We start from the raw sequence: 13248 nt of genomic DNA, 5'->3' as shown, positions 1-13248 counted from the left end.
AGACAAGCTCAAAGCACGCCCACAAACCGCAGAAGGCATTGGAGGACGTCGCTGAAGACCTCATGGATCTTTACCCACGCATCGCAGAAGGAAAAGGCAGCCCATTAGTGACTACAGGCCCCTTTCAACATGGACGGAAGCATTCCCCATGGGCGACGCCAAAAGGTCCATGCAGAAGACCTCCTAGCTGCATCCCCACGAGCCCCAGAGATCCCACCACAACCACCCAGGAACAAACCTCCCCCCGGCAGCGATGCCAAGTGCACAGTGCTACACACAGGGATATTCTATGGACCGACACCATACGGCCACAATGCCCCCACAGTGTTTCTTCTCGCGGTTTTTGCGCCATCAGGGGAGGGGTGGATTGTTGTGCTGCATTAGAATATGGGCAAAACCCACTTGAAGCACGCGCCACAGCGAAGAACGCGGCACCACGTGACCTCCCCTCACACCACACATCTTCCCCTCATCTCCTCTCACACCTTCCCCACTCCGGCCCGCTGCCTTCCCCTTACACCACGCGCTTCCCCCACTCCCGCATCTAATGGCGCACCTGCTCTCACACCACGCGATTCCCCCACTCCCGCGTCTAAATGCACACCTGCCCTGACACCACCTCCTCATCGAACGCGTCACCACGTGTCCCAGCGGAGCACCCTCATTGGACGGAGGGCGGCCAGGCAGGGGTATATAAGGAGGAGCCCGAGACCAGGGAAAGCAGTGCGGAGGAGGGAGCCTTGGGGAAAGGAAGCCGATTTGACACCCTCGTCGGCCTTCCTTCCTGGTGAACGGAACCCTAGGGCAAGAGCCGATTTGACACCCTCGTCGGTCCTCTTCCCTTCTTAACGGAACCGTACGGAAGTAGCCGATTTGACACCCTCGTCGGCCTTCCTTCCTTGTGAACGGAACCCTAGGGCAAGAGCCGATTTGACACCCTCGTCGGTCCTCTTCCCCTTTTAACGGATTTCGTCCCCTACCTCAGCCGGAAGCCGCCCGCGGAGTCAGAGGATCGGAGCTGAGACGGAGCACTTGGCCGGTGACCCCTGACACCGCCATCCCGCCTGCGGCTCGTGGACCCGCCGCCAACGCCGGAACCCCCGTCAGAGCTGTCGTGGATCCCCGGCGATCCCCAGAGAGGCCGTTCCGGACCGATCCAGCTCAAACCCCGCGGAAGCAGTAGCCGCGCCGCGGACCTCGCCACCCACCTTTGCACTCAATCTTGTAGGGGAAAGTAACCAATAAACGCACCCCCCGGGTGTTTTAAACTTACCTCAACAAGTCTTTCCTTCCACCATGATAACCCGATCCCGTGGGCCGGGGTGGGTCTCCCTACCACCTCCGGATGTCGCTGAACCCGCGACACAGTCTACTTTCATCATTTTAAGAATACCCATTAGCTTATCCCATTTTACCCTGTCAACATAAAGCGAAGGCTTTTTTACACCTTTTCCTCTTTCCCAATATTTCCTAATAGGCAATAGCTTCTCTGGTACCTTTTCCTCGTCTGAAGCCAAACTACTCCACACCTACATTCGCTTCCATTATTATTTAGAGTCTCAGATTCAAAACTATCAACAATGGGCGTAGTCCAGTACAAGCTACCAGTGCTCCGAAGCGCTGGGAGCGAGTCTTTGCGTGGTCCAGTAGAAGCTACAAAAGCTCCCGTAGCATTCTCGTACGTCACGGGTGACGTCACTATTTTCGCTTCTCTCTCGCTACAAACGCTCCTGCGAAATAGGTGGGTGAGCTGGAGCAAACCGGTTTTCAGCGCGAATTTGAACGGGAAGGAAGGCAAAAGAAAATGGTGTCCATAACAATTGTGGACCTGGCCAGAAATAATATGACCATTTGGAGTTGACGGAAGAAGTCGCTAAGAGAGCCAGGATGGTAAATGCTAATAAAAATGGTTAAAGAACTATTCGGGGGATATTACCATTATTAAGGTGAGGCAAATGGCTGTAACTCAATGGTTTTACAATTCAGAGTCAATGTTCGCCACGGGCCAGATCGAGCAGCAAGTCCAAGATATCTTATAAACTTTGTTGTTGTGATAATTAATTATATATAATATTATTTAATTATTAGTGGTTTAAGCTTGAGCTAGCGAGAAGTGGAGATAGAAAATGGCTATTCGAAATTAATAAGGTATGTGGTGAGTGAACTTTCGGGTCGAAGCATTCCGTCTGTTACTTTAGAATTCTGTTAAATTTGTAAGTTATTTTGATTTATTTGTTATTTAGATCAATTATTAGTTATTTGAACTCGATATTGCGTGAAATTGATATAGAATATGACTTCTTAGGTTAGGGTACGTGAACTATCTAGTCAAAGCATTCCGTTTGTTGCTTTTTGGCGGCCAACCTAGGATTTCTTCAAGCTTTCTCCATGAAGATTGTATTCTCTGTTAAATGATGATATCTTCCTCTTATCTTCAACTTAAGTTTAATCAATTATTGATGTTCGGTTGTATTTTACTTAAGTAATTTTCTTAAGGTCAGGTTGACACGCATTGCATTTATGCTTAAGGCTTGTTGTTGACGAGATTGGTTCAAGTGTAGGACTGCTTTTGAGACTGTCATACAATGTCATGAGTGCAATTGATAAATCGTAGAAAGGACACTCCACTTAACGCCTTTTTACACCTACATGAATCCGTATGAGTCTAATTGCATGAATGCGAGAAAGAACACGAAATGTACCGTACGGTTGCGTTGTTGCACGTCAAACGCAAATGCATATTGTGCAAATGCATGATCGGAAAATTGAACCTATTTTAGCTTGGTTCAAACATTCGTACATGTTCCGTTTCGGTCCACAAAAATAATTCAAGCAAACAGGCATTAACTTGTACGAGTATCGTTTAAACGTAGGTTTTTATGTGAGTTAAGTTAATTAGGCTTATTTTTGGTTTCATTGAAATTTCTCTAATAAGGTATTTAATCAGTCTAATCTTCTTTCTTATGTATCATATGATCTGCTCTTTATAGTTTAAGTTTATCACCTTGTTGTTAGAGGATTTGCAAACCAGTGTGTAAAATCTTCAGGACAGGCATCGGTCTGTTGTGGTGTCCGATCATGGTATCCAATGAAGATCTAATATTAAATAGGTTTCTTGTGGTGTACCCCATGGTCATATTCTTTTTTTCATTTATAATACTGACCTCTCTTAAGGCCTGGTTACACGGTGCATTAACCCGTACGGGTTAATGTCTAAATGTATGAACGCAAGAATGAACGGAAAAATTCACCGTGTAACCACCCCAAAATGTACAAATGCATGAACGCGTGAACGGAAAATAGAACATGTTCTAATTTCGTTCATGCATTCGCACAAGTTGATAACAGAGCCGCCTGGTGGGAAACGACACAATTAGTTGTCATCTGCAGGGCTATTCAGTAACTCTTTACGCGTATTTGTACTGCATCGTAAGAGCTTGAATCCTACCACAAACTCACCTTTTACACTAATATTCATATAGAATATCCCTGTATGCATGCCGGACATATCAAGATTATGCCTATGGTATCTTATTGGTTGTATTATGCCGGAACAAAACAATCGATGAGGTTATAACAGAGTTTTCAACACGACATTTGTGAAATACAACGGCTATCATATACGACTAATAGAACACATTTAAACATTATTTATATCATACGAATTAACGACAATTCTACCTTTTATACGTCCGAGGTGGGAATGCACTGGCCCACCACAAAAAGACGACTAACATTAGCAAATTCATAAATCGACCAGATCTCTAAACCAACATCTTTTCCATCAACAGCAAATATCTTCTTAACTTTATAACCGTCCCGGACAAAAGAAGAACAAATTATTAAAAATATCTACTCCCATACATCATCTACACTCAGTGAAACAGATGACCGAAAAATGTCTAGTAAACACGGCTTAAAAACAAGATGCGTCAACAAATTTTCAGCCTAAGTATTAACTTTGATTACGTTTTGATATAAATAGAGTACTATTGAGATAACATTAAGCGAGCGATAACGATAAATATTAAATATAAATAAATATTACTGACACGAAATGAAACAACTTCGGCAACTACAATGAACACCACTGTTTACACGGCAGCACAAATATATTACCAGTATGTGAAATTTCCTGGTCCTACAGGAAACAACAAAAAGGGAATTATTTTCTAGTAGGTATCGTCTGCTTCCTAACTAATGATACTGTTTACACATTTAAATTTTGCGCACCATAAAGGGAATAAACAAAAACTAAACGCCTCGCGTTACGAGAAAATGTGTGAAAACTTGTGCGAACGCATGTACCGTGTAACCGCTCATTCATGCTTCTCGTTCACGCAAACGTCCATGAATTCAGACATGCAAACAGACACGCATTCATACATTAACCCGTACGGGTTAATGCACCGTGTAACCAGGCCTTAACAAGCTAAGTAAAGTACAAGGGGCTATAACAATCCCTAATTCACACGATCTAATATCCGAGCAGACGATACTAGTAAAACAAACGACTAACAAATGCTACAATCGCTCCAGCCGTGATCCAGTAGGGTAGCACTGGGAGCGATAGGAGCGAAAGTGGACCACAAATCTGTAGCGTCTGAAGCGGGAGCACTTGGGAGCATTGGGAGCGTGTACTGGACTACGCCCAATATCTAAGCCGCATGCGAAATCAGACTGGTAGTTCGGTGTTTCTCGTACTTTTGGTGCCTGCCCTTTTTGCAATCAGTTTCATAATTGTCTTCACAAAGTCTGTATGACCTCATCTTATATATTTCTATACAACTCTTCTAGATACGTTTACATACTCCACTAGACACGATTGCAAAAAATTGATGCGAACGGATCCATATTTTAACCCTTTCACTGCTGTGAACGTACGTTCGCACGGCAGACTACTGTCGACGTACTTTTTCTTCCTCCCTGACATGCACTTTCGCAAAAGCACTTCGAAGGGCCCCTAATCCAGGACCCTTTCCTCGACGAACTCAGCCACGCAGGACCGTCTCATCGACCCTACCAGCGGGGGGCCTCCCTCCCGAAAAGTAACCGCTCTGACTGCAATTTGAAAATCAATCAATCAATCAATCCGATCATCAAAAAATGATTGTTTTCATCGCACTACTGCCAATCAAGTACGTCTTTGAACCGTGTTTCTGCGACGAAAAATAACGATTTTGTTAACTTTGCTAAAAATGTGGCTGCGGACCACCGGAAAATGGCCATATACCTCGTCGAGGATAGGGTCCCGGATTAGCGACCCTTTGGAGGGTGTACCACGCCCATTATCCATGGGCCCACGAAACGCATTTTAACCCTCTCGCCCCACGTGAGAGGAAGTTTTTCGGAGATTAAACAGCAGCGAAAGGGTTAACTGCACCCGATCTAAAATTTGCAAGTTTTTTTTAGATAAAATTTCACCTGTGATCTCCAGATAACATTTTTTATCACATGTTATGGATTTCACACATGAGCAAAATATAAAAAACGAGCACTTCAGACGAAACGCATAATATTCTGAACACTATTCATGACAGCGGATCCTTTATAAGTTGCACCAGAATTACAACACAAAACCAATCTTTTGGAGAATTATAAATTATAGATGATGTATAAATACTTTGCGTTTAATTGTGATTTTTTTCCAAATTAACTCATCTTTTCCAAAATATATTTATTATTTGGAAATTAAGAGCTAATATTGGTTCATTTTTGGGAGTTTAAGAGAAGAGAGCGATGAGAATATGTTTTATTGATCACATATTCGTATAAAAAAAAATATTCGTATAAAAAAAGCAAAGCTGCACCAACACTAAAGAACTAAGCACGGAATTTTCAGGATAGTCATAAACCAAGATCTAAAACGTTTTCTGATACTCAATGGATGGTTCCCTAATAATTCAATATTTTCAAGAACGGCACTTAGTGAGAAGAACTTATTTTGTTTAACACATTTAAATGAAATCAGCTTCGAATCGTAACTTCACCCTGGTTAAAATATGACGCAATAATAATAATGTTATATTTAATTTGCGATCTTAAAAGTACCCTTTCTTATACATAAGGATTGTTCATTGCTCTGATACATACACATTGGTAATTGTTCATTGAAACGATTGGATTAGACGAAGCACCCATACTGCTCATCTACATTAACTTCAACGGTTATGCGTGTTTACTTCACATATACTAAAGCAAATACAATGAATATAACATTTAATTTTAACGGAGAAATCAATGTACTTACGGTTTTGTTCAACAGATGCATTTCTCTTGAAATGTTGAAAACGAGCTGTAACGACAAAGGAATGAAATAATTAAACACAATCATATTGACGGTATGCTATTCGGAATGCGCATAAATTAAAACAAAATCATAGTAATTATTATGCACATTTACACGAATGAATTCTAATTACTATTTGTTTCAGTCAATATTTTCACCGCGAGAATTTCTAAAAAAAGCTTCTGTTAAACGCGTTTAATGTCGATGATTTCATACGACAGCTGCAACATATTCAAATTACCACGCGACTAAATAATCGGCAAATTCCCATCAATTAATTCTAAATACTTTTGATTTTACTCAATATTTTCATTACAATAATTCCCATAACAAGTACACATTTTGTTAAACGCATTCAATACTAACGATACCGTACCAGAACATAAGAAATAATAAAAATCAATCTTAAAGGTATAATTTGGATTCCTGGATTCTAATAGCATTTAAAGCAGCATTAAAAATTTCACCAAGCAAATTCCTAGAAGCAAACATTTTGTGGAACGCATTCGACGACAACGAATTTGTAGGTCAGCTCAAGAAAATTTGAAACACCATGCTATGTATAAATACTTCTTATACATAAGGATTGAAATAGGGATGAAAGGGATGAAATACAGGGATGAAAGTAGACTTATCAGTCAACTTTCATCCCTGAATTGTTAATAATTTAGTTATTATTCAATATTTTCACCACGAGGATTTACTATGAAGTACATGATTTGTCAAACGCTTATAATGCCAGCGAGTTCGTGCGACGGCTTAAGCAAATACCAATCATATCGATTAATTTCGATAGTTGAAATGCAAATACTTTTGGTTTTATTCAATCCCATCACCACAAGAATTTCTTACAAATTATATATTTTACGAAGCGTAATTAATGAAGACGAATAAGGGACAGCTTCTGCAAATTAAAAACGCGAGCATATTTATTGGTTGATTTTGACTGCTGTGTTTGGAATAAATTTGGCAGTATTGAATATATTCACAATGAAAAATTCCTGAGAAGCACATTTTTTTAAAGTGCATTTTATGTCAGCGATCAATTCTAGCAAAGTTAAAACACAACGCATAAACTTAAACTTTGTTTTAAATTGCTGAGGTCCAAATGCTATTGGTGTTTCCTAAAATTTTCACGACCGGAATTTCATAAGAACACTGAGAGAACAGGTTTGGATGCTACACCCTAAACCCTTTTGGGCGGGGAGGTTTGGATGTATCATCAACAATGATGCGACGTCAGAACTAATTCTTTGGATGTGAGAACCAAATGCAAAGAATGTCACACCAAACACGTCCAGTCAACGTCCAAAGGGACAGCTTCTGTAAATTAAAAACGCGAGTAGGTATATTTATTGGTTGATTTTGACTGCTGTGTTTGGAATAAATTTGGCAGTATTGAATATATTCACAATGAGAAATTCCTGAGAAGCACATTTTTTAAAGTGCATTTTATGCCAGCGATCAACTTTAGCAAAGTTAAAACACAACGCATAAACTTAAAACTTTGTTTTAAATTGCTGAGGTCCAAATGCTATTGGTGTTTCCTAAAATTTTCACGACCGGAATTTCATAAGAAGCATTTATTTTTAAACGAATATAGAGGTATTACATTAGTGATACCGCAACAACAAATCTGCATCGTCACGTTGCAAATTCACCGGTCAATTTTCATCGCTCAGTTCTAAATACCAATGGAACCTAAGAGAACATAATAAATTATAAACATGTAGCTTAAACGTCAATTTTGATCACTGAATTCTAAGCAGGAATGGTTGTATTAAACATTTTCACAATGACAACTCCTAGAAGAAAAATATAGTGTGTCCCAAAAAGAATGACCCGATTTGAACTTGTAATAATATTGAAACAAATGTCACTAGGCAAGCGAAACAGCGCCAGATGTGATCGGCATTGTTTAGAGTTTTAGAAAAATCCGCAGAATGTCACAACGAGCGCTGATGTGGAGCGTGCAACCCTTAAACCATTGGTCTAACAATAAGGTGCAGCCAGTCTCGCTGAAGATGACGTACAGGACCGCGAGACCAGGCTTTACACTCTTGGCCTCCTAGGTCCCCTGACATAACATCATGCGATTTTTTCCTTTTGGGAAATGTTAAACAGCGTGTTTATGTTCCTCCCTTACCTCGTGACATTGATGAACTAAAAAAAGAATGTCTGCTGCTGTAGCTTCAGAGACAGAAGACACCTTACGCTCAGTTTGGGGTGAATTCAGCTATCGGCTAGATGTAGTCCGCGCAGCCAATGGAGGACACATCGAACATTTATGATGGGTTTTTATAAACTTTTGTTAAGCCCTTCTTACTAATAAATAATCTTATTTAAAATCGGGTCATTCTTTTTGGGACACACTGTTTCTTAAAAGCATTCAACGACAACAACAGCGGCAATTACAAACTTCTTGGTCAATATTCATTGTTGAATTATTTCCACTTTTGGTACTATTCAATATTTTCGTCACTTGCCTCGGTAAAAAAAAATATTTTTATTACGCACATATGGTTAGCAAATTCGTCAGCTGTAGCAAATTAAAAACAATACGATAAAAATTTATTGGTTATTTCGATTGCTGATTTCTTAAAACTATTGCGTCGATTCAATACCTTCACCTTGCGAATTTCCCTCTCAGCAAAATGTTTTTAAACACACATACTTCCAATGAATTCGTGTGAACACACTTAAAATTTGTATCACCACGCCACCAAATAATCTCTTGATGTTGATCACTTCATTCTTAATGCTGCGATGCTTAAATATATGCAATATTTTCACAGCACAATTCTATAAGAGCTACAAATTCTTGATAAACGTGATTGATGCCTGCGACTTAATACATTTGGTTTCATTCAACATTTTCACTACAACGAATTCCCAAGAGGCACATATATTTTTCAAATCCTCTAATGCCAGCAAATTCATAAGACATTTTCTGCAACTATAAAAAACCAGTCATAGGCACCGGCTAATTGTGATTGCTGAATAAATACTATCGACTCTGATCACAATTTTCAATAGAAGATTCATCGAAGGTGCACAACTTTTTCACCGCATTTAATGCCGGCGAATTTTGTACGACAACTTTGGAAAATTCAAATCACCTCGCTACTTATTTATCGGCTGGCTTTGACTGCTGAATTCTAAATTATTCTTTTTAAACTTAAATTTTTTAATTGATTACATGTATGTAATTGATTAAATAAATTTAATCACAGCGAATTCGTAAGACAAAGTCAGCAAAATTCAAGATACACTCCAAAATCTTAGTGATTAATCTTTTTATTCTTAGCGGGAATTTTTTATTCTTTTGGTTTTATTCAATGTATTCCCCACAAGAATATGTTGAGAAAAACATATTTTTTACAAGCAAGTAATGTCACGCAAAAGCGCAAGCGCAAATTATTTTCACTTCATTTGTCAATTATGACAACTTGATACCGATTTAAACCAACTGATTTTGGTTTTATCTGATACGGTTTCATTCCTCCACTTACATAACAATTTTGAAACACATATTTCATACACATATATTTATGAAAACAAAATTGATTCAAACGGATTCATTTCTAAGTAGCAAAAATTTTGGAATATTTTGCAAAGATTTGTGGATGAAACTTCATCCGTCGTCTCAAAAATACATTTACTCACTTTTACTATGCTTTTTAAGCATGGGAAAAATTAAAATACGAGCGAACAAGATGATACACATTATCATCTGCATGCGTTAAATAAGATGATACATTATATTATCTGAGCATATTTCAGTTATTCGGATTCCTATGAAAATTGCAACAAATCACCACGCTACATCATAAATCTGATGAAATATTTTAAAGATGATCTACAAGATTTTGCTTATAATTTAAAATTTGGTCTCAAAACAACTATTAAAATTTCAGATGAAGCACTTGTAATTCAATTCTACGATTCAATGTCAACACTGCACCGAAGCTAAAATAGCACGTTTCGAATTCTGAGGTTGAATTGCAACTGTAATAACCCAAAACGATGCCTTATATGTAACGCATGGTTATCCATAAATTCAATTTTTCTATCGCAGCACTTACTAAGTAGCACATGTCTTGCAATCAAAATTTTAAGCAGTCATCAAAACCTCACCAAAATTAAAGCATCCCGCTTCCATTTCATGTGTTTAATTTCATTAGCGATCTCTAAATACTTTTTTCTGTGCAATATACTTATGGTTCTCTGGGATATTCAATATTTTCATACGAGTGGATCAGAGGAATTACCTATAGTGCTAATATCAATGAATTTTAACTGTGTTATACATCAACTTCGGAATTATAAATACCTTAGGTATTAATCTACATTTTTCCCGGAAAAAAGATAATTAAAACGTAAACTTTTCACCAATAAAGTCATTCATAAAGATCAATCGATGACAATAAATTCTTAACGGAACATTTAATGTTTAAAAACATCGTCATAAAAACTATTCTTTAAATTTTCATCGAATACTTTCAAATACAATGCGTTTTATATTCAAGTTATTTCCTTATTAATTCAATATTATCATCGCGAGCACTCTCTAAGTTGAAAATTTCTTGCAATGGCCAATGAATCATCTACGGATTCGTATTTAAAGTGCTCCATAATTACCAGCACAAGCTAAAAAAAACTATCGAAAGGCTTTCTCACTGAGGCTTATTGCTAATTTTGATTTATTTTCAATTTGCGTTCCGAATTAATTAAAAAATTTCAAAAGTAACACTCATCTACTAGACTTATAGCCTATTAAACGCAAACCGGAAAATTGCACCAAAATTAAAGCACTTATCAAGAAATTTAATTGTTAAAATCGCTTTGTAATTTATTTTGGATCTATAAGATATGTTGTCTCTAAAATTCATGATTTATGAATTATTAAACTCAAAATTTTCAAAAGATTCATATCAATAGAGTGCCAAAGTAAAATACCTCGCTACCAATATATCGGTGTTCTGTCATCGGTTCCGATACTTTTGGTACTGCCCCGGCGAATTTTCATGGTGAATTGCATCCTAGGTGCATACAACTTTACCTCCGTGTCTGCTTACAAAGTTAATTGTTCTCCGCAGTGCTCTAGAGCTCTCTGCCACCTTAAGAGCCAGTTCGGGGCGGGTTGTCCTCGTCTCCTTAACGATGAGGGTCTTGGCGTAAGGAGATATTGAGTGCGGTGTGAAGAAAAGTGGGTTGAAGTCGAGATGTAGGATCTGTCGGAGACGAGCTCTCCCCACGTGCGGTCAGCTGAGGCGAGCAGCTCCCGATTCGATTCGATACCACGCTGCGGTCGCCTCTTGACCGAGTGAAAACAAGCGTTGCGATGAGGCCGATATTGCAAAGGGAGATAAGAAGCGCTGGGGGAGTTTAGAGGAAGGAATACAAAAGACGTCAGCCATACGTGTATGCGCTGTTAACATGAGCCACAAACGCAGAGACCACGTCGCTCGGCCCTTCGGACGGTTACTCACACACACACGGAGTATTTTTCCACCGCATAAATCGAATTTCACACATGTTGCGGCGCGGCGCCGTGGAGAGATTTCCATCATAATCGAAATTAGCACGTTCGAGTCACTGTTGAATCAACACAATGAGCTGGTACATAATTTTTTCTATTGTACATTACCATGGAGTATAAGACACGGTCTCAGGCGTTACTTTGTGGAATTGCTTCATCACAGAATAAAATAAAATAAAATCACTTTGTTCTATTCCACACTTTATTTTAAATAGCACGATCTGGGTTTCAGCATCTAATGCTATCATCAGGATTATGCTATCACCTGATGATAGCATTAGATGCTGAAACCCGGGTCGTGCTCTTTACAATAAAGTTTGGAATGAAACAAAGTGATTTTGTTTTATTACCATGGAGTTTTGATAGAAAAGACAAGTAGAGAGACCCGTATTTTTTTCCGAGTTTTGATCTATTGCCGAGCTAATTGCGGCAAAAAAATCAACAGACTAATGAAAATCGGTATTAATAATTCGGTAATGTGCAATCTGTTTTCCTGTTCTATATCTATTCTTCTATATATTTTTGGTTTCATTCAACATACTGTTCCCACATATGTTTCAATTTTTCAATACATGCATTTCCTGCAAAGGGCATAATAAATGAAACGCGATATTCCAACGGTTCCGTTAAGAAGACTTCATCAACATTAGATTACAATTAGACAAGACGTACTGAAGAGGACAAGGAAAAGGTGAGGATTCCGACATGTAATTCGCCCGCGGAGTTGATGGCTCATAACTTTCTCCTCTCCCCTGCCAAGGGCGTACCCAGGATCAAAACTGGGGGGGGGGGCAAGCCATGATTTTTCATGTTGTAGGTAACATTTAAGCATGGAAAAGGTGAATGAAATCAACATTTTAAGGAAACTGTAACAGCTCTTTATTTGTTTTAAAAATTATTTGCTTGAAAAAAGATTATTTTCCTCAAAGATATTTGCGATTTTTGCTTCTAGGAGGGGCAGCTGCCCCCACCTGCCCCTCGCTGGGTACGCCCATGTCTCCTACCTGTACGTGCAAACGAAACTTCTGTTCACCAACAGCTACATCAAGCCGATACTATCATAGCCTCCTCCGCCTGGCTGCACGCAGCGGGGCGGAGGAGGCTATGATATATATGAGGCCATATCAAACATCTTCAATCAACAGAAAACGAAAGGAATACAAGCATCCACGGTGAAGTTGTAGATTTCTAGTTTATACTTGTTTAACCCGCATATGGCTCAAAGGCGCTTGCAAGCATCAGTAATCGGTAGCCAATACATTTTATATTTCATAACGTAGACTATGGGAGAAAGTCTTCATTTGGTCTTCTATTTTTTAACTTAGACCTATATTTTAACCAAACGTTGCTCAAACAGCTGAGAAAAATCATGTTCAATATTGATCACATTTCAGAAAAATTCTGAGGAAACATCATA

The 13248-nt window shown here is 38.9% G+C and overlaps 1 protein-coding gene across 1 annotated transcript; it reads left to right on the top strand.

Moving 5' to 3' along the window:
* Positions 1–261: 261 nt before the first annotated feature.
* On the top strand, positions 262–1271 carry LOC124165275. The gene is made up of 2 exons (XM_046542610.1): positions 262–787; positions 986–1271. The coding sequence occupies exons 1-2, from the start codon at positions 388–390 to the stop codon at positions 1048–1050; spliced, it is 465 nt and encodes a 154-aa protein (XP_046398566.1). The 5' UTR covers positions 262–387; the 3' UTR covers positions 1051–1271.
* Positions 1272–13248: the final 11977 nt, after the last annotated feature.

This window comes from Ischnura elegans, chromosome 9, assembly GCF_921293095.1.
Source record: "Ischnura elegans chromosome 9, ioIscEleg1.1, whole genome shotgun sequence".
NCBI lineage: Eukaryota > Metazoa > Arthropoda > Insecta > Odonata > Coenagrionidae > Ischnura > Ischnura elegans.
The sequence above is the reverse complement of the archived record's forward strand: the minus strand, read 5'-3'. Positions and strand labels throughout refer to the sequence as shown.